At 36.3% G+C, this 22,867-nt stretch overlaps 1 protein-coding gene across 2 annotated transcripts in view; it reads right to left on the bottom strand.

Moving 5' to 3' along the window:
* Ada2a (Transcriptional adapter 2A) overlaps positions 1-22,867 on the bottom strand; it is a 184,524-nt gene that overhangs the window by 17,838 nt on the left and 143,819 nt on the right. For both annotated transcript variants that reach the window (XM_090401481.1, XM_090401480.1), the window contains exon 8: positions 20,911-21,071. In XM_090401481.1, the coding sequence (XP_090257607.1) occupies positions 20,911-21,071 (161 nt within the window). The remainder of the gene's footprint in view (positions 1-20,910; positions 21,072-22,867) is intronic.

The raw sequence follows: 22,867 nt of genomic DNA, 5'->3' as shown, positions 1-22,867 counted from the left end.
ATTTTGTATTTGTTATTCAGAGAACTCTCACCTACTTTTGTCTTCTTTGTTTCAGTAACATCTATTATATCGACATGGTACTTCTCTGATTCCTTTGCAGTTCCACTACTTTGTCATTTAAGCTCCTTATGTTGATGGTACCAATGTTAAATTTTGCTGATGTTGAATTGGAGTTTATTTCCATAGCTGTCTTTTCATCCTGATTCCTCAATGAAAATAGTGGGAGCTTGTTTAACCAAGTGACATCCCAGCTGGCATGAAATTATATCATGCTGTACCATTATTTTGTTTTGGTTTAATCCAATAAGAATACAACTTGGTTGGCTAAATCCTAAATTGTCAAACCATCTTCATTCATTCATTATCCAAGTAGATCACTCCTAATGGGGTGCTCCATGAGAAGGTGAAGTTGGAGATATTAGGCCAGAGACCCTGGTTGATTTTCCACATAGTCTTTTAAGTGAATGTGGTTTCTCTCTGTTATTAAGCTTTGACACTTAAACAGCCCAGTTCTTTTATTTTAATTTCTAATTTGAACACATATTTCAACCCTATTAATAACTATTTAATTCTATTAGGGAATAAGTTGAAATTGTCTCATAGTAAATGAAAAAATAACTTCCTGCACCTTAGTAATCCAAGGAAGGAATTTTTTCTGTGTCTGTGTACAATGTTCATTATTATTATCATCATCTTTTTTTATATTATTCCCACACAAGAAAGGTAGAAGTGCCTATAGCAAATAAATATCATGTGTGGACAGGGGTCAGGAGTAGAGTAACCTGTTGATATTCTTCTTGAACAGTTGGAGGCTGTAATCCATTGGAAATGTTTTGCGGGAGAGGATGTTCCACAGAAATGAGGTGGATGGAACGAAAGATGACTGGAAAGAGGAGGTTTGGTGAGTATACAGTTCGAATATAAAGGGACGTTAAGCAGCTGTTGCTCGAGTTGTTGCAGATGTGGCAGAAATGAGAGGCATAATGGATTCTAGTTCTGCTGAACAATACCAATGGAAATACTTTAGAAGAGATGTCATTAATCAACCAAATTGTCCTTTTCCAAACAGCATCAAGAATTTTTAGGGAGGTCTTAGGTGCATCACCGCAAACCTGAGGGCAGTATTCCAAGGTTGGTAAGATTAGGGATTTATACAGAGTAAATAACTTCAGCAGAGAAGTATGTCAAGTTTTCTGGAAGTGATATGATTATACCAGGAAAGGTTTGGAGTAAAAGTCAGTCCGAGAATAGATGTGGAGATCAATGTTCAGGGAACTTATTACAGATGATTTTGAAGCATGAAATGTCGGAGCACTGCAAGGCTTGTCATATGGGTAGGACAAGTGGAGTGTGCTCTCATCAGCAAACCTATGATTAGGGTTTGAAGTGAATGAGAACAGGTCATTTGCATAAATGAGGAAGAGGGTGGGTGAAATGACAGCCCTGAAGGACTGGGAGTAGCCAATTACCATCCATCATTACACATAGAGATTGATCTGAGAGAAAACTGGCAACTCAATTAAACACAAGGTCGAAAGCAATCCAAATGATGGTAACTTGTCGAGAAGCCCTTGGTACTAGTACCTATCATAAGCCTATGTCAAGAGCAACAGCTCAGGTTTCTCCAAAGGTTTCCATGGAATGGGTCCAGAGGTGTGTGTGTGATGTATGCCAGGAAATCTCCTGTGGATCTAGATTGACAAAATCCACAATGGTAGTCAATAATTAGATAACATTTCTCCAAATGTTGAAGAAGTTGATTGTTGATAACTTTCTCCATTACACATAATATTATATGTAATGGAGAAAGGAAGTCCGCTGAATAAATTTATATGAAATAAGAGAAATTAATCAAAACACTAAATTAGCTGTATACAAGACGGTGTATTTTAACTAAGGGATCTGAGAGCTGGGATAGAAATAAAACACTTGATCAGAGACTAGAGACCACAAATATAAGTTCTGAGAAAGGTTAGAGGACTGAATAGGTGGCATCAATTGCAGTATCACACTAGAAATGAGGATATTAGGAAAGAACTTGACAATGTTAACATTCAGGAATGTGTTAGCAGAGCTAATCTCAGGTGATACTTAAACAGAATGGGAGAGGAAAGATTAGAAAAAGTACCTTAGGAGATGGAAATATAAGATCTGATAGTATTGAAGTCTTGACAGATAACAAATTGCTTTAGAGGAAAATTGTTGTAGTACTATCATATCCTGTACATCCGTGAGGATACATGACATTCAGGAATTCGATGATGGTGAGTTTTTTTAACAGGTTGAAGAAGTAATTTTGAGGATATCTTAAAATCTTGCAGGATGAACACTGCTTTTATATCATATCACCAAAGTATTTTAGAAATTTTTTCTGTTACATGTTGGACATGAAGAAAGGTACTGCAGCTCTGTATTCTTGCTTATTTTCACTTGTCTGGGGAAATTTTGCAAGATTTTGCTGATCATCTTTTGCATGTGTCCATTTCGAGCATGGGTATAGCTGAGGTATTTAAGTTCTTGATTCCTCTTCTCGATGTTGCTAGAGACATATGTCCTATCTCTTATTGTTTCAAATGTTCCTAATTTTTTTTTGCATGAGATGGCAGAATAAGACATGAAGGTGTCTTCTGTTGTGCATATGTTTTCTATATACTAAATAATTCATTTTGTTCTCTTTGGATACCTTCAGGAGTATATTCAGAAATGGTATGTGCCCTGTTGTTTTCAAGTTTAATAGAAAATGTATACATGGATGTAGGCCATTCAGGTAGTGGATGAATTCTTTCCGTTGTTTTATTGATCCTAGCCATATGAAAAACATATAATTTGCTAATGTCATTGGCTAAGACTGGTTGAAAGAAGGGTGACGTGCAGAAAAAGAAACATGAACAAGGTAAGCATTGCCAGGAAGAGAGTTAATATGAATGGTGTTCTGAAGGGAAGGAGCCGAGTGAGAAAAGGTTCAGGGTTTTGGAAGAATGGCGATTACCTGGAATTATGGCAAAGGTTAACAATTTGCATTAGATCATTACTGACAGCAATTTAGGTTCTCTTCCAGCTTGGTCTGTAAAGTTAGAGAAGAGGGAATTATGGACATTGAAATTGTGTAGAAAAATTATCTCACTGTTTGGGTCATTAGGCTGTATGTGATCAGAGATAATCAAAAAAGGTCAGCACAGTCATCAGAATTAGAAGAGTGATAAAGGCAGTAAATAAAGGCAACAAAATGAGCTAAGGAAATCGTGAGTCAAAGCAGATTATATAAAGGAGTTTTCAGGTCTAATAACCGGAACAGAATCTCGGACCTGACAAAACATATACGTTCTGCCCTTCTTATGGAAGGCATGATGTGACGTGGAAAGTTAAGGTGAGCTATAGTTTTAGAGCATGCCAACTGAGGTTCAGTGATGAATAGCAGGTCAGGTGCACATCGTTAATGATACCAAATCCTAGAATGTTGGTATCATTAACGATATTTTTATGTGGAATTTTTTCATTTATTTTTTATTTTTTTGGGCATATTTTTATTGTTTTTGCTGTTTTTTAAATTATTTTCTGAAAGTGTCAGTTTTTGTGGGTGGGAGACTTTTTTTTAAAACTAATTAGGGCATCCCTGTGATCCCATTTCTCTCCCATCTAGATGGCACCACTACTACAGCACCCGAATTAAAAGCCAACCTCCTAGCATCACTCTTTTCCTCTAACTCCTGCACAGATGACGAAGACAAATCACCTCCTTCCATACCAGCAACTGAGCACCATATGCTACCTATGGCCTTTTGGCAGAAAGATATAAGAATATTAAACAACCTGAACACTACAAAAGTCATCTGATCCTAATAGAATCTCTCCTACTGAAATGTGCTCCAGAGCTAACACCTATCCTCTGTCATCTCTTCAGCTGACACCTATCTCATCTCATGGAAACTAACATGTATCCAACCCATTCCAAAAAAAGGGAGACAAAAGCTTACCATCTCTACTGACAGTTGCATTAACCTCAATCCTCTTCAAAATAATGGAGAAAGTTATCAATGGTCAACTTCTTCACTACCTAGAAGCTCACCAGTTAATCAGCAACCATCAGTATGGATTCTGTCAATTCAGATCCACTGCTGATATCTTGGCCTACATCACTCACGTGGACAAATGCCATGGAAAGTTTCGGAGAAACATGCCATTGACCTTAACATTTCCAGGGTTTTGATCATGTTTCGAGCATCAAGGCCTGCTTTGCTAAGTGCCTTCCTTCAGTCTACCTGCCACCCTCTGTAACTGGATAGCCAGCTTTCTCTCTAGTTGTTCTGAGTGTCAAGTTGGTCTGAGTGGACAACATCCTCTTTTCAAGCTTTGCCACCAATGCAGGGTGGCAAAGCTCTCCTCTTCCTCTGTCCTCTAGAACAGCCTTCCTCATGATGTGTTTCCAACAATTTCAACTTACAGTTCTTTAAGAATAATGTCAATAGGTTTCTTTTTTCTTAACCCTTGTCTACACCTCATACTGATGTGCTATAGGTTCTTGTATCTCTCGTGTGGGAATAAATAAATATATATATATATAAAAAAACCTGCTCTTTATACTCTAAATAAGACTGATACTATAACGTTTATGCTGTCTTTGATAGTAGTGGAATATTGGTAAAATTTATACAGTAGGGATGAAGAACTGGCAGGCATGACTCCAACACATGGAATGCCCAGATAAGAATCCTGGTGTTCCATGTGTGGAAATATAGCAGCACTAGATTCCCTCCAGGCTCAACTTGGCAGAGTAAGCAGCAGGATTATTGTCAGATGATTTGAAACCTTCTGCAATACTACCAAACAGGTTCACCCTGTGTACTATCTGGCAGCTGGCTTGATAGTATCTGGACAATCCATGTGATTTACTGGTATATCTTCCAATGGAGGAAATGCTGGCTCTCCAGATGAATAATCATAGTGTGGAGATTACACCTAGTAAGTCCACATCCACACTACATGTAATAAGAAAGAGAGGATACAGAAACTCGAAATCCTGTTCTAGAGATGAAAGAGGTGTATCATTTCATCCAACAAGGGAGGGTATGCTTCCCTAGTTGTGGAAACATGTCATATCACAAGAAGGTTGGGTTGATTTGACTACATATACAGTAAAACCCCTTTTTTACACTTTCCAGGGGACTGATGGAAAAAAGTGTAAATATAAGGGGAACCGGAAAGTAATCAATTTTTTGAACTACATTTTTAATATAAATTTTATTAAAGAAAAAATTAACATTATTCGATTATATAATCACCATCATTAATTATAACCTTATTCCAACGATCTACTAAGTTTAGAATTCCTTTTTTGAAAAAAATTTTTTCTTTGGAGGCAAAAAATGATATCAAACTCCTTTGTACATCATCTTGCAAATGGAAGGTTTTATTTCTTATGCTGTGTTCTAAGGACCTGAATAAGTGATAGTCACTAGGGGCAATATCTGGTGAATATGGAGGACGTGGTAGAAGTTCCCACCCTAACTGCCTAATTTTTTCTTGAGTCATTCTTGAAGAATGTAGTTTTGCATTATCTTGCTGTAAAATTACCCCTTTTCGATTGACAAGCGCAGGACATTTGATTAACAATGCTTGATGTAATCGCTCTAAATGTTCACAGTAGATGGCTGCTGTGATAGTCTTACCTTGTTCCATGAGTTTGTAATGAATAATTTCATGAATATCCCACCAAACGCACAACAGAACCTTTTGTGGAAGAAGTCCATCTTTAGGTGTTGGAATTGGAGTTTGATTTGGAGAAAGCCACTGTTTTTTGCATTTAATATTCTTATACAGCACCTATTTTTTGTCACCAGTTATGACTCATTCCAAAAAGGGGTCATTTTGTTGTCTGGTCAACAATGAATTGCAAATAGTCTGTCTCTGTGCTTTATTGTTGTCTGACAGTTCATGCAGTACCCATAGACCCTGTTTAAGAACCTTGCCACTCTTATATAAGTGCTCTTGGACAGTTGACCATGATAAATTAAGTTTCTCTGCTAATTCTTGTATGGTTTGTTTTGGATCTGATTCAACAAGAGAGTCTTAAGAGCATTGTCATCTAGAGTAAGAGGTCACCCAGATCGAGGACGATCATAGAGATCAAAATTTTTTTCTGCAAATCTCCTAAACCATCGCTGACATTTGTTAACCTCAATACGTCTCCATAAGTTGAGCAAATGATTTTGGTAGCCTCGGTAGCATTCTTTCCTTGGTGAAACAAAAATACAATATGATGATGTAAATGCTGCTCTTCACAGTAGAGTTCTAATATTTAAATAAAAATAAAAATTAATAATTTATGTGTTATTTAAAAAAATAAAATCGGCTAAAAATGAACTATTAAAAATAATTGATTACTTTCCGGTCCCCCTTATAGCAGGAAATGTAAAAAAAACATATAAAAAAGGCTAAAAGATGACTTACTGCTAATATGTGAGTCTACATACTAGATTACAAAATTTAATAACTGAAAATAAATGAATTTACAATAAATGTAAATATCTGTAAATAAATGTAAATGTAAATAACTGAAAATAAATGATTGTTTTTGCTTTTTCTGCACTCTCATAAGTTCCACCTGCCTCTCCACAGTGTATAAGGCATTAAATGCCCCATCGTCTCCCGATGCACTTGCAATATACTGCCTCAAAACAGAGATAGCTTCCATTGCTTCTTTACTAGTAGGGATGGTAGGTTCTTGATCACAGTCTTCTTCAACCACTTCTTCCGCTTCTTCTTCACCAAGGTGGTTGGAAAGGATGTCTTCTACACTTGATACAATTGATCTGATCACATCAACATCAACATAGTCTTGAAATGAGGAAGCCTTATCCATTACATACAAGTGGTTGGGCTCTGACATATCATCTTCTTCCTCCTGTAGTTGTTCCTCCTCTTCCACAAACGTAACTCCTGCTTTCTGGAAACAGTTGGATATGGTTTCAGGTAACATGCAACCACGCTTTGGCCACATAATGCATGGCAGCAAGGATTGATATGGTGATTTGTTTTGGGTCCATACCATTATCATGCATAAACACAGCTTTTTCAACAAGCATTTTTCTATATTTCCATTTAAATGCATGGATGATGCCCAGATCTAATGGCTGAAGCTCACTTGTACAAGTAGGGGGAAAGAACACTAATGTAATATTTCTGAGCTGCAGATCTTTAGGATGTGCAGGACATTTGTCTAGCAGTAGTAGTATTTTGCGGTGATTTGTCCCCATTTTAATGGGGACAAATCATGGATGGTGGACAAATCTTGCATGGTGGATGTGAAGATGCTGATGGTCATCCATGCTGTGATGTTGGCATCATACTTAGTAGGCAGATTTTTCACGTTCTTAAAACACCTTGGCTTTTTAAATTTACCAATTACCAGTGGAGGTAATTTTTCTGATCCATCAGCATTGACCATGAGCAAAACAGTTATCCTCTGCTTGCTGAGTTTTCCACCATGACACTTCTCTCCTTTAAAACACGTTTTACTTGGCAAAATGTTATAAAAGAGCCCAGTTTCATCAACATTGAAAATATTTTTCGGTTCGTAGTCCTGAATAATCATCTTTAGTTCATGTTTCCACTGGTTTACAGTTTCCTCTGCAACACTATTATGTTCTCCACACACTTGATTATACACAATATTGTGACGAGTCTTGAAACGATCAATCCATCCATTTGACGCAGTAAAACCAATAATCCCTAACCTTGCAGCAAATTCAAAGGCTTTCGCTTGGAGTATAGTGCCATCGACTGGAATACCCGATGCTCTCGTAGAAACAAACCACTCCGCCACAAGTTTATCCAATTCATTGTATGTCGATGTCCGGATATATTGTATTTTAGTTTTTTTTGACATAGCGCTGTTAGATCCTAAATGAAGGAATCTTGGAAAGAAATCATTCATTTAGGGTCTAACATATAAAAATTGCAAACATAGAGAAATACCTGCACATCAGTTGAACTTAAAAGTGAAACTTCCTCACTTTATGTAAAAATTTGTATTCTTTATTTAAGCACCTTATATTTAAGCTATTGTGATTAATTTGAGATTTCATTTTGTATGTCTTAAAAAAGAGGGATAATGTGAATTAAATTTAAGCCTTACTTAATCTATGTAAAATCTATTGTGAGTCATCATAAAGCTGTTAAGTATTAATTCCTGGAAGGCCTAGAGCTACACGTGTACAGAGTAACGCTGGCGGGTATAGCTTATTTGGAAAATCATGTAACCATGTATTCCATGAATCCAAGTATATCAGCGTCGCAGAAACGAAGGATAAGCCAAAGGGTGAAATTAGTAAGGATCATGTGCAAAAAGGGGCTGAAAAAGAGGGTGCTCTATAGGAGTATAAAAGGGGGTTGAGCCTGGAACACAGGGCATTCTCTTGATCTCTTGTCGTATCGTTTTCCTGTTGGGTGGTTTGGAAGTTGGCTGGCAGTTTCGCGGGGGGGGTCTGTGATGTCAGGCAGCGAGCGTTTGTAAAGAAATGAAGCTGGATTCTATGCAAAGCTGAAGGTAAAAATTCCAGTCCTAGCAGAATTAAGCCATCGCTGAAAAGCCCCATCGAGTTGTTCCTGAAATGCAAAGATTTTGAGCCCGTTTCCGGCAGAAAGAATGAAGATAGCGTAACCCCTACGTTGGCATATAGACAGCCAAAATAGATGAGAAATATCTGGACAAACACGTGATGCAGAACAACATGGAAAAGGTCGGTAAGGTGTAATTGCTCTAATTTTGTGTGAATGTTCATTAGAAGAAAGAAGATTGTTTACGATTGTGAAATTTAGAACTTTATTCTAAGGAACTCTGTGAACAGTCTCTAATCAGAAAGTAAACCTCGTTTTTCAGTAAGTGGAATTGTTTAGAAGAGATCTTTTTGTAATTTTGTATGTGATAGGATTAACTTGATGCGATAAGAAAAGTAGAATTTAGTATCTCAGTAACATTTGAATGGTTGTTAGTTTTGTTCTTACGAGTAATACTACTGAAAGGAATATGCTTAACTTAGCATCGATATCCCAATGTGTAATTACTGTGCTTAGCTTGCCTTATAAGTTTTAATTAGTTCGAGTTTTATTTAGTATTGAGCATAATTGAGTGTATGAATTTTGTATTGTGTTTTAGATATTCCAAACATGTCATATTTACCTGAACCTGAGTCATGCCTGATTACGATTCCAAATTACCACTTATAAAAATAGAACCTATTTTGGGGGGAAGGATTTAGAGAGTGAATATAAAACATAGATTTAGGTCACGACTACAATAATCTGAATCTATAAAGGCAGTTAAAATCAGACATTGTGTAGGTAATCTTCAGACTCTAGTATTGTATCCCTGAGCAAGGATCTTTTCTGCTATAGGATACTGGCTGGCGCAGCAAAATATAAATTTGCCAGTATCCGAAGAGGAAACAATCGTAGATATAAAAATAAGATTAAAGTAAGAGAAGAAAGAATAAATAACGAAAGATAAATATATAACAACAGAGCAGCCGGTAGGATTTTGATAGAAGGTTTAAGTAAGAAAGGATAGATTTAAGTAAACAACTAATTGAGTATAAAGATATAAAAAGTAGAAAAACATCGATTTAACAGCGCCAGATTGCTTTGCATTGAGTTCAATGCTTGACCTGTTTTTTTATTATCGTGTTCAAAGTGGACACGGAGAGTCCAAGATCTTTTGCTAAATGCACACGTGTTCTGGCATGCCAATTTACACATCATAGAATTGCCATCTTTTCTTCTACCGAAATACATTTTCTGTCTTTTTTCTCCATGTTGCTAACATGGATAAGCACCACCGCAACTTGAAAGTAACTGTCACACGCTAAATTATGTAGCAGAAATTCTGCAAAATCAATTCGTACTGTGAATAAAAAATCACGGCATCGCTCATCACTACTGCAAGCGTGCAAGTCACCGTGATGGCGGAAATGAAACTACAGCCGAAAGCAACACCATCTGGAAACAGAAATGCGCAGATTTTTGAAAATCAGTACTGCCACTTAGAAAAAAACGCAAATCACGGGAAATAACGTCCACATCAAGTTGTTAATGGCAGAAAAACATATATCATAAAAATAGGCCTCAAGACGAGACCAACAGAAAATGAAGTAAATGGCAGGAAAACGTACATTGTGGGAACATAAAAACAGGGTTTTACTGTATATACACACACACACACACACACACACACACACACACACACACACACACACACACACACACACACACACAGGTAACCCTCGTATAACGCAGTTTACAAATTGTAGTATCCCTTGTTCAACAAGGGTTTCGATATAACGCGGGCTACAATTTCTAGTAACCCATTATTTTTTTTTTCATATTTTTCACCGCAGGATTTAAAAATCAAATTTTATCTTTTAAATTTGTGTCTGCCCGCATCGTGCAAGTAGTTATAAGTATCGAATTTAGTTTTATTGCATCACTGAATAAGGTACTGTATAGAGGCTTTTGCAGTCTGTGTCATTCTCAATAAATAGTGCAATTAGAGACAGATGGAATAAAAACAGCGCTAAGTAATAAATCACATGTCCATTCTCACAGAAACTATGCTGTATAGACTTAAGCAAAACCATATGTTGCACCGAAACACAGTATCTAACTAAAAACTATTGTCCAATTTTTCAATTATGAAATAAGTCCTTGTTTTATTGCATTTGAAATTCTCAATGTCATTATGACAGATCACAAAGGCTAACTTAAAATAATAAGACTACCAAGAACTGAAACATGCCATATAATGAATGTGTCAGTTCGCCTGCCACCTCAAATGCAAACAAGAAGCCATAAAATTCAACCAAGCGTTGAAACGTTTGTGTGAGTTGAGCCAGTCAGTAATGAGAAGTTCCATCGGAACGATAAATGACACCCTATTGTGAATGTGTTAAAACTAATAGTGAATGTTGTATGACAGTTTCAGATGTTATGGAATTCAATTGAAGAGAATTAGCATTTCAACTCAACACTTGCCTGTTGTTGTTTTTGTCTTTGGGTCGGCATCTTTTGTTAATACCGCACCAATCATATGCACGTCTTTAGAGCTGCTTTCTTGTGTAAAACAAAATTCAGCTTGTACAACAATTAAAAAAAAAAACTTGAATAATTTATAAGCATATAAAAGGATATCACCTGTAAATCGTTGACATGCCAGCAAAATTCTCAGACGTGCAACCTCTGGCAAGAGTGCCATTGGTTCACCATCTAGGATTTACTGTATAAAGGGTTTATTGTTAAAAATTGTCTTTGTTTTCTGCCAGGAAAGCGCATTTAAAATCATAAATGTGTTATTCTCAAGCTGAGCAGTTTATTTTCTGATGAATTACATACATATGAGAATATGAGAATTATACAAATGATATCCAAGAGATTTCAAGTGGTGGCGACCTCCAGCCACTTAAAGAACATCTACGAAATGTTATTTCTGAAGACAGCGATGACGATTAAAATATACGCTTTATTTTATTGTGTCTAAAACATTTATGCATTATGTGCAATGAAATGTATGTACAATTTGTAATTTTTATAATTTTATACTACGTATTTGTCTCATAGTTTATGTTTTCTTAACTTACATGAATTATCTGAATTAAATAAAAATATTGTTTTTGTTGGATATGTCATTGTTGTTTATATAATTAAAAAAAAAACAATTTCGAAACCTAACTCTACTTTTTCTATGTGATCAAATGTTTCGTTTCCAATCATTTAAAAAAAAACTAAATGGCTTACAGATTTATGAAGTAACTGCAAATACAAATTTCCCATACACAGTTAAGAGGAAATTAAACTGCTAAGAAACAGGTTATTCCTTTTAGTTCTGTAGCACACAAATGACAGAAATTGGCAGTATGGCATAACATAACACACAAATGACAAAAACAGACTGTACATATAAATGCTTGTAATCTTTGCTTTCACTTTAGCAAGTCAGAATAAACATCGATATTTCTTAATCAACTAAAAAACAAGAGAGTCTACACTACAAAATGGTAAATTGATATGAACATTGCAAAGCTAAGTAAATGCAAACAAGGATTGCAGGATTACATCCATTAGGATGTCATTACAAAGAACAAGTGATGAATTTGTTTAAGGCACCATACTTTTTTTTTTTAATGACAATATTAAGATTTTTTCCCATTATATTATCCATTTAATGTTATAATTTTAGTTTAGCAGACTTCTACATAGAAACACCATCTCACCTGCTCTAACCGTGTTTTTTTGGTAATTAAATTTGAATGTCTATTTGAAAAGGGATAATAACACAATAATTGCCACTAATAATGAAGATAATGATTACTTTGATGACGATTTTATGCTCATGCATGAACATGAAATGCCTCATCTCAAATGCCTACTTCACTGTTCACTGTGTAGGCATTTGAGAATGAAATCCTATGGAATAGGTTGGATAATCCTTATTCCAGGAGTGTCTTATGTCTGTAGATGTGTGTATTCATGGGGCCGGTTTGCTTGTTTCTGGTGGAAAAAACTCCCTCTACCTCCATATGAGACCGGATAACTCACCTTTCATTGAAAGAGACCAGATAAAGGTTCCTCACATCATGGATGGGAAACTGAACCCAGATCTTTCCGATCAAAGGTCTTTGTCTATACCAACTGAGCTACAGAGGCTCTAGAAGGTAATAAAACATTTTTTTTTTTTTTTTAATTAAAATTTGGCTCTTTTAATATGCTAAATATGCTATATTTACAATGATAGAAGGATATTAATAGTAGGAACATATAACTGCAGATCTCTACGGAATGATGATAGATTTGAAGAACTGATGAAGGAACTGGAACATATAAAATGCAATGTTGTGTGCCTTTCAGAGATAAGAAGGAAAGAAGAAACTCTCATGCGATTAAAAGATGGACATCTACCACTGTGAATGTGACAGAAACTCAACTGGTGGTGTAGGATTCCTAATAAATAAAACAATCAAGGACAATGTCCTGTTTGTAAATAAAATAATATCAAGAATAGCTGAACTAAGTCTCTTCATAAATAAAAGATACCAACTGAAAATTATACAAGTATGTGCCCCAACTATGCACCATCCAGATGAAGAGATAGAAGATTTCTATGAAACATTAGAATCCACATTCAATAATTTTAAAGAATTCTACATAATTATAATGGATGATTTTAATGCCAAAATTGGAAGCAGAGATGACCATCTAAACTCCATCGGTAAATTTGGATTTGGACAGAGGAATGAAAGAGGAGAAAGACTTGTTGAATTTGCAGAAGAAAATAACCTCTTTATTATGAACAGCTTTTTCAAGAAGAAAATCAACCGAAAATGGACTTGGAGAAGCCCAAATGGACAAACTTACAATGAAATAGACTTCATCCTCTCCAACAGAAGATATATAATAAATAATACCGAAGTGCTTAATAGATTTAACACAGGAAGTGACCACAGACTAGTAAGGGCAAAAGTATGGATCAACAAAAAATGGGAACGGAATAAGCTCATAAGAAAAAAGTCCAATTTAGTGAATCTACAAAACCTCTACTATAATAAAAGCTGTTATAGAGAATCACTCAAAAATGAACTAAAAAAAGTTAAACACAGCTACTACCATCGATGATGCTAATGAAATATTAACAAAATCTATCTTGAATTGTGCACTAGAAATAGGAGGTGTAAAAAGGCACCAAGGAAAGACAGGAAACCTTAGATCTGATGAAGAAAAGAAGAGATATGAAAAGAGATTTGAATAACACCAATAAAATAGAATATATACGGAAATTTGTAAAACTATACGTAAAAGGATGAAACATGAACTTAGATCGTATAATACTAGGAAAATTAAAGAAACAATAGAAAACAATAGTAAGGAAGGTCCTAAGACAAACATTATCAGTTGGAACAAAGGAAATAGCTGCTGTAAGAGAAAAAAATGGTGAACTGATAAAGAGATGCAATAATCAAAAGAATTCAGGAATTTTATACTGAACTCTATGAAGACAAAGACCGGGACATCCAAGAATCATCTATGGATTACTCAGGTAAGGAAGAACATGATGCCCCTGAGATCTTACAAGGTGAAGTACAAATGGTACTGCGGGAAATGAAGAATGGAAAGGCCCCAGGAGAAGATGGGATTATGGTAGACTTCTTAAAACTGGGAGGAAGCCCTGTCATTGAACGGTTGAGTAAACTCTTCAATAAATGCCTAAAACAGAGAAAAATTCCGAAAAAATTTTCGGAATTTTATTAATATTAGAATTAATATTAGAATAATATTAATTCTAATATTAATACGGAAAAATTAATATTAGAATCGCTTCTAATATTAATTTTTAAAAAGGGCAATAAGGAAGAAATTAAAAACTACAGACCTATAAGCCTACTCCCCACCATATATAAAGTTTTCACAAACATTACAAATAATAGAATAAAATCTAAACTAGAGGGAATGCAATCCTGTGAATAAGCTGGATTTAAGAAGAATTACAATACTTTGGACCATATTTACACATTAAGACAGCTCATTGAAAAATCAATTGAATACAATAAACTTATGTCTGGCTATATACATTATGAAAAAGCATTTGATTCAGTTAAAACATCTGCAACACTAAAAGCACTTGAAACCCAGGGAACTGAGAAACCATATATTGAAACACTAAAACATATTTACAATAATGCAACTTCTGTAATTAAATTATATAAAAACAGGGAAAAGTTCCCAATACAAAAAGGCATCCAGCAAGGCGACAGCATATCTCCCAAATTATTTACAGCTGCACTAGAGGAAGTCTTTAGAAGCCTTGATTGGGAAACAAAAGGAATAAACATAAATGGAGCTGCATCATCTGAAATTTGCAAATGATATTGTCCTGATAGCAGATAATCTTGAAGATAGGCTAAATCAGCTAAACGAAGCCTCCAAAGAAATTGGATTAAAAATAAACAGAGAAAAAACAAAAATAATGATGAATAAATACATAAACCATAGAACTATCAAAATTGAAAACCTTGAAATAGAACAAGTTACTTTATATGTACGAGGGCTGTTCAATAAGTGATAAGACTAATTTTACTGTTGCAAAACCACTCATCACAATATTAATTTCTGTGGAATAAAGAAATGTTGCTGTCTGCATTAACGAAAGAGGTTGATAGATGGTGCATACGGGCTAATGTGCCAGAGTGTCACGTGACTAAACGCAAGCTTGTTTCGGTGCGCCTACGAGCCGCAACCAGTTGTCGAAATGGAAGTGTCCTTGGAACAGCATTATGCGATTAAATTTTGTGTGCGTTTGCAAAAATCGGCATCGGCCACTTTTAACATGATATGCGAAGCTTTCCGCAATGAAGCAATGTCGAGGGCAAGTGTTTTTCGCTGCCATAAAATTTTTAAGGAAGGAAGGCAAAATGTGGAAGATCTTGAACGTGAGGGAAGACCTTCAACGTCCATCACAGAGACGATGATCAACACAGGAGCGATTATCATCAAGGAGGATCGCAGAATTACAGTACGCCAGCTGCATGTTTGTCCTGAATATTTCTATGGGAAGTGTTCACTCGATCATGGCTGAACATTTGGGACTGAAACATGTTTGCGCCCGATGGATTCCCAAACTCTTGACACCGGAGCAAATGCAGCATCGAGTGGATGTGTGCACAGAATAGAAAGGAAGACTGGAACAAGAGGGCGACAACTTCTTCAAACGCATCATTATAGCAGATGAAGCTTGGTTGTATCACTATGACCTACAATGAAACAACAAAGCAGTGAATGGAAGCATCCGTCTTCGCCTACCCCCAAGAAAGCAAAAACTGTAAAATCGGCTGGTAAAGTTATGACCATAATGTTTTTTGACTACGAAGGCATTGTTTACCAACATGCTATAGAACCCGGGAATACTGTAAACGGCTCATACTATGCGGATGTTTTACGGACAATGGCACAGCACGTCAAAAGGAAGCATCCATTGCTGAAGAATGGCTTCTTATTGCACCACGATAATGAAAGGCAACATATTGCTGGTTGTGTAGTGGACGTTTTGCAGAAGAACAACATAGATATCCTACCACACCCTCCATACAGTCCTGATCTCGCACCGTGTGATTTCTGGCTGTTTCCTCAGCTCAAGGAAACCACCATTTTGAAAGCAACAAAGCATGTGTAAAAGCTGCGGAGGCGGTTTTGAAAGAACTCTCAAAAAAAGGACTTTCACATGTGTTTAAGAAGTGGATGCAATGTTGGGACAAATGCATCGCATCTCACGGTAGTTACTTCAAAAAAGACCATGTAAATGATGACGATCAAAGGGAATATGTTTTCTGTATACATATAGTCTTATAACTTATTGAACAGCCTACGTATATTTGGGCCAATTGTTATCCTTTGAGGAGTGCCAAAGAAAAGAGACTGAACGAAGAATTCACCTTGGATGGATGGCTTATGGGAAAATGAGAGACATATTCAGAAGTGACATCTCTATGAGTCTAAAAAGGAAAGCTTTCGACCAGTGCATACTTCCTGTCCTAACATATGGAGGAGAAACATTGACTTTAATAGAAACCCTAAACAAAAAGCTGAGAACAACACAACATCGCATGGAAAGAAGTATGCTAAAAATAACCTTAAGAGATAGGAAGACAAATATCTGGATGAGATCTCTAACAGGTGTCATGGATATTGTAAAATACATTAAACAGGCTAAGTGGAGATGGGCTGGCCATATTGCCAGATGCAGTGACGGGAGATGGACTAGAAAAACAACAGAGTGGAGACCAATGGATGGAGAAAGACAAAGAGGAAGACCGAGAAGAAGGTGGAGAGATGAACTGGAACAAATTGCAGGAGTGAGATGGATGGGAGAAGCAGAAAACAGAGTGATCTGGAAAATCATGGGGGAGACCTTCATCCAGCAGTGGACAGAACCAGAAGGTTGAAGAAGAAGAGTACAAGATGTGACATAATTAGGAAATGACAACTTCACAACATTGAAAATATTTCAAAACAGTGGACAGTGATATTTTCACTGGAAAAGTAAATACCGGTATCAAAATTTAGTTGAACTACACAATTTTGTTAACATTGAAAGCTAAAAATTCACTTTTTGCTGTTTAGTACTTTGTGGGTCCTCCCTCCACTTGCTTTTATTACAGCTTGACATCAGTGGGGGCAATGACAAAATCCATTTCCTAATTGATGCAACTGTCAATTCATGGTTCCATAGCCTTATACCCAAGAGTCCATTTGGAGCTCCCGAAGTGTTTTCGGTGTTTCTTCTTGTATATTTCAGTCTCCATTTGGTACCACAAATTCTCAATGTAGTTGAGATCTGGGCTGTTTCCTGGCCACAGTAGTCGCTGAATTGAGTGTTCATTGAGCCACTTACTAAGCTGCAACAAAAACTAAAGCTTTTTTTTAAGTATTAAATTCAATTCGTATGGTACATTTTAGGGTTATAATAGCATTACTTACACTTTTTGTCCTATGACAAGGGGCAGAGTCATCCTGAATGATGTAGTTTGTCATTACAGTAGGTTTCTGATAGTAGGCAACAATTCTCTAATTTTCTGGTACAATTGTACATTCACTGAATCTTTTGTGAAATGCAAGTGACTAACATCTGATATAACATGCAGCCCCAGATCATCTGACTGGCTAGCTGAGAATTTGACTGTTCATGCCAGACAGTCAAGGTTGAATTTTTTCCCTGATCATCTTCGAACTGTCTGTCTGCCATTGCTGCCTTGCAAGTTAAACTTTTTTTTCTCTTCAGAAAAAATTACTCTTTTCCACTGATCATCCATTTGACATGCTCTTTGCACCATTTTAACAGAGCCAATCTCATTTTTTTGGTTAACAAGGGCTTCTTTTTAGGGTGTCTGGCTATCCCTGTCGAATGAGTCTTCTCCTGACAATTACAGAGCTTGCCACAGCAACTGTTTGTTCTTCCCAGTCCCATTTCAGTTCTCCGGATGACACATCACAATTTTTAATTCAGAGCTGCTTTAGAACTTGATCTTGGCGTGGTGTAGACAGTGGCTTTCTTCCTTTCAGCAGATCAGGTTTCCTTCATTTTCAACATCAGTCATACCACAGCAGATTCACTGCATGACACCATTAGCTATTTCATGACAGGAATAGCCTTCTCTATTCAAAGCTTGAATCACGCTTTTTCTACGAGGCGTTAACTGCATGTAACTAGCCATAGCGATCTCAGCATGAAAATGTGAAATAAAAAATAGCTCCTGATATCTATTTATAGCATAAAAATTCTGATGCAATAGCAGAAACTATTTTCTGGGAATGATAGATGATGCAATATAACAAAATATCCAATGATAAACCAATGAAAATGACCATTAAACAAATGTAAACTATAATAATTAAGGGGAGATACAAATCCCTTGTTGTTCAACTGCCAGTAAGCAAAACACTAAGATCGAGAACTATGAATCTATGAGTTTCATATATACCGAAAAACTATCGGCGAATCCAAGTCTAAGTGACCACTTGGTAGTACAACACCAAGGCAACTCGAAGCAAAGGTGGAGCAAGCTCTCTAACTATTGATATTTTCTCATAATGTAAAAACACAGCCCCCAGGGGATGTAATACTGTAATTACATTATGAGGAGAGGTCACTACCAGGACCGGTTTCAACCTTTTTTGAGGTCTCATCAGTGAGTAAGTAGACCTGGAATATAACATAACAAGGTTTAAGTGAAAAGAACTTACATACCTTTACTATACGAATGCCATAAAGGTGTGTTTGTATATTATAACATAAATTGAAAGTCAAACGGATATTTTTCTGGCATCTTTAATAATAATTAAGGAGATACAAATATCAAGGCTAGTGAGGGAGCTTGCTCCACCTTTGCTTCGAGTTGACTTGGTGTTGTACTACCAAGTGGTCACTTACACTTGGATTCGCCGATAGTTTTTCGGTATATATGCAACTCATAGATTTGTAGTTCTCGATCTTAGAGTTTTGCTTACTGGCAGTTGAACAACAAGGGATTTGTACCCCCTTAATTATTATTAAGGATGCCAGAAAAATAGCCGTTTGGCTTTCAATTTAAATGTAAACTATATCTACATAAGGTGATGCAGTTTCTATGAACATGAGTGATATTTAGTGTTAAGAGAAAAAAAAAACAATTACAAGATTAAATTCAGCTGACTGCACAGAAGGACTAATGTGTTGTGGGAAAACTGCAATTTCAGGGGTTGGTTGACTTAAGGTTCGAAACTTTGATGGATCACTTTTGGAGGTCAGATACCTGTGTGTGTGTGTGTGTGTGTGTGTGTGTGTAGGCACACACACACACATACAGGTATCCCTTGATTAATGCGATTAATTAATCCCTCGATGTTACCACATATATCAAAATCGAGTTAATCAAATATAATAATCAATGGTAAAAATTACAATTCGTCCATGATCGATTACTGTATTAATAAATTGTTTCATATGGTAGTACTCTTTTAGGAAAGATAAAAAAATGAATGCAAAGTAAATGTTTAATAAATGCTTGTACCTATATTAGTTACTGCAATTTTTTATAAAAAAAAGTTATCAGGAGTCGTTTGAACAGTTTTAGTTTTTTCTTATCAGCATAAATTTTATGATAACAAGCAAAATGATCCTCTAGACCTCGGCAAACAAGCATTCTTCGATTAACATCTGGATCCATATCCATTACTTGCTACTTAAGTGATTTTAAATGCGAAATATTCCGTCCAGTTCTTTGAGTGTTATCTCCTTTGGAACCTCATTTTCACATTCCGTTTGTTCGTTGTCTTCATATGCATGTTGTTGTTCAATTTCAAGATCGCTGTCACTGAAATCTTTTGAATTTGAATCCAATAATTCTTTAACATCTTCTGCATCAACACCATCAAAAATCAAGAGGTCTTCACCAATTGCAAGAATTTCTTCAACTATGTTGTTCACAGGATTTTGAAAGCCACATAAGTCATCAGCGCATTCTGGCAAAAGGTTTTTTACAAACAGCTTTCATGCAGCTAGAAGCCACTTGTCTTCTATCTCCCACGAGTCATGAATGTTTTCAATTGCATGTTTATGTTAAAATTTTTCCAAAATTCTTGGAGTCTACTCGCATTTTCTTTCGTTGTTGTTTCTACTGACTCTTTGAGAATGCCTTTTTAAGAAAATAGGCTTTGAAAGTTGCAATGATGCCCATGTCCATGGGTTGTAGCAATGCTGTCGTATTTGGTGGAAAAAATAAAACTTTCACATTCTCACACAGATCATTAAGAGAATTTGGATGACCAGGTGCATTAGCTAAAAGCAAAAGAGCTTTGAAAGCTAAATAACTAGCTGGCTCTGGGAGCCCGGCTATGTAGGAGGAATGACATCATCATGCTCACAACTTTCTTTCTCTCAGCCAGGAAACACTCCTCGAGGCTTGCATGTATTTGTGTGGTAAATTTAAAAGCGCGTTAATTAAAACTCTTGCCACGTATATAAAGGGATTGTTGCAAATTGATTAGCTGCATTAATCAAATCAAGTTAAGCAAGGGATATGTGTATGTGTATATATATATATATATATATATGTATACAGATGCCAGAGCGTCCTTCATTCTAGGGAAAAAAAAAAACGTATACAATTGACAGCAATGATCTGCAGATTGAATAGCTTACCTTATCAGATAATTAACTAAGCTTTCATAAAGCCAAATTATTTGGCCATGACAGGCCACTGAGCCTAACACAAAGAAAATATACAGATACAGGTGCAGATTATGCCAAGTGAAGGAGTAACTGTTGTGCTCACTGCTATACCTCGAAAGAGTCAAAACGTTTATCACATTTTTATATGAATAAATGTAATATCTTACTTTCATGTGACTTAAGACTTCATCAAGGACACTTCGTTTATGCTGATGTTCCTCTCTTCTTTTCTTTAATCTCAAATAAGTATTAATGCTGTGCTGCTTAGTTAACCCAGCTGTACGGCAGTCTTTCAGTAAAAGAATTTTGTCTTGAAGCTCATGCTCACCTAAAAGGAGATAAATTCCATTAATATTGTGCTGGCACTGACTTGGTAATATAATTCTGAATTCATTTTAATTATTAAATGTTCTCAATTATTTTTATTTTCAAAAGTAACCTGTTATGTATGCTACTTGATGATCATGATTATCAAGCATGGTCTTGTCTTGATAATCATGATCATCAAGAATGAATGAGGATTGGTTTGCAATTTTGGATCGATATGGAGTACATTTGGTTGGATTTCATCAACCAAAATGTATCGTGTGTTGGCTTAAACCAAACGACAATATGATGAAATGTAGACTGGGGAACATCCCAGCAAAGATTCCATGTGAATGTTTAGTTCAGCATCATTGGAGACCACCACATCAGTCCACTGTTCTTGCCACTGATGCTCAGTGGCATCAGTACTTCTTGGAGGCAGATATGTAATTAGCAAAATGCTGGCATATATGGTTCGTGCATGATGAAGCACATTTTTGTTAAACTCTTAGGCAATATTTCGATCATGCCTATCCTGACTGTTGGATAGGTAAAGATAGAAGAGGGCAGGCCATTGGAATGGCCACCACTATTTCCTAATATGAATCCACTGAATTTCTTTGTGTGGGGACAGCTGAAAGCCAATGTTTATGCTACGCTGGTGTCTAATGAACAGGCTCTCAGTTAAAGAATTGTGGATGGTTATATGACAATGTGGAATAATCTTGGACTTCTTCAGCATGTACAACAATCATTCAGTCAATGCTGTGTAGCAGATGCTATCCTTGATCATTTCCTATGTACAGTACTACATGAAACACAAACCTGTTACTGTATCAGTGTGTGTATATATGTATGCATGCATACATGCAATTTCACACATTATATCTCCATAGGAAAACATTTCTGGCTCTATGTTTTATATGAATTTTTGTCATCAGAATTGGTGGTAGAACAAGTATGCAGAGTTTGGCCAAACATTTTAGAAATGTTTAAGTTAAGGGATATTACATCCCATATAGTTTCTTAGCCGAATATGAAACTCAAAGAGTTTCATGCCGAATATAGTAGAAACTATATAAAATTCAGCGATGCCAAGCGTAAGCAAATACCTGGGTACTGCAGCAACTGACCCTAAAGGTAGTGCAAGCTGAGGCAACTCGTGTCAAAGGTGGAGCAAGCCCCGATCACTATTCTTGATATTTACTCATAATGTGAACTGAGCTCCTAGGAGCTGTATTATTGTTCGACATTTTGAAAGAAGGTCACTACCCAGACCGGTTTCAACCTTTATTGAGGTCTCATCAGTGAGTAGGCAGACTTAGTTAATATCAAGTTTGTAGCGAACAGAACTTACAACCCTTCTACGAGTTTTTCCATGAGGTGTCCTAATAAATTATTAGATATATGAAGAGCCAAAGGCTTCAATTCGGCGACATATATAACTTGTTTAAGTTAAGGGATATTACATCCCATATAGTTTCTTACAGGGGTGCTTAAGGGTCAAAGCTGTATAACTGAGAGGAGACCTCCACATAGCCTTTAAAGGAATGCGGAGAACCGACCAGGGCATCAGACCTAATGTCCAATCCTCACCTTCTCGTGGTGCACCCTGTTGGGTATCTACTTGGATACTGAACGGACGAGGATGGGCTGGCAATTTGGGATTTAGCCGACCAAATTGTATTCTTATTGGTTAAACCAAAATATAGAATGATGGTACAACATGACAAAATTTCATGCCGGTTGGGGCGTCGCCCGGTTAAACAAGGCTCCCGTTGTTTTCGCCAGGGAACCAGGGCGAACAGCAAAAAGTCA

Source organism: Typopeltis vanoorti, chromosome 12, assembly GCF_054136105.1.
Source record: "Typopeltis vanoorti isolate ZY-2024b chromosome 12, IOZ_Tvanoo_1.0, whole genome shotgun sequence".
In the NCBI taxonomy this organism is placed as follows: domain Eukaryota; kingdom Metazoa; phylum Arthropoda; class Arachnida; order Uropygi; family Thelyphonidae; genus Typopeltis; species Typopeltis vanoorti.
This window is presented reverse-complemented; position numbering and strand designations above follow the sequence as displayed.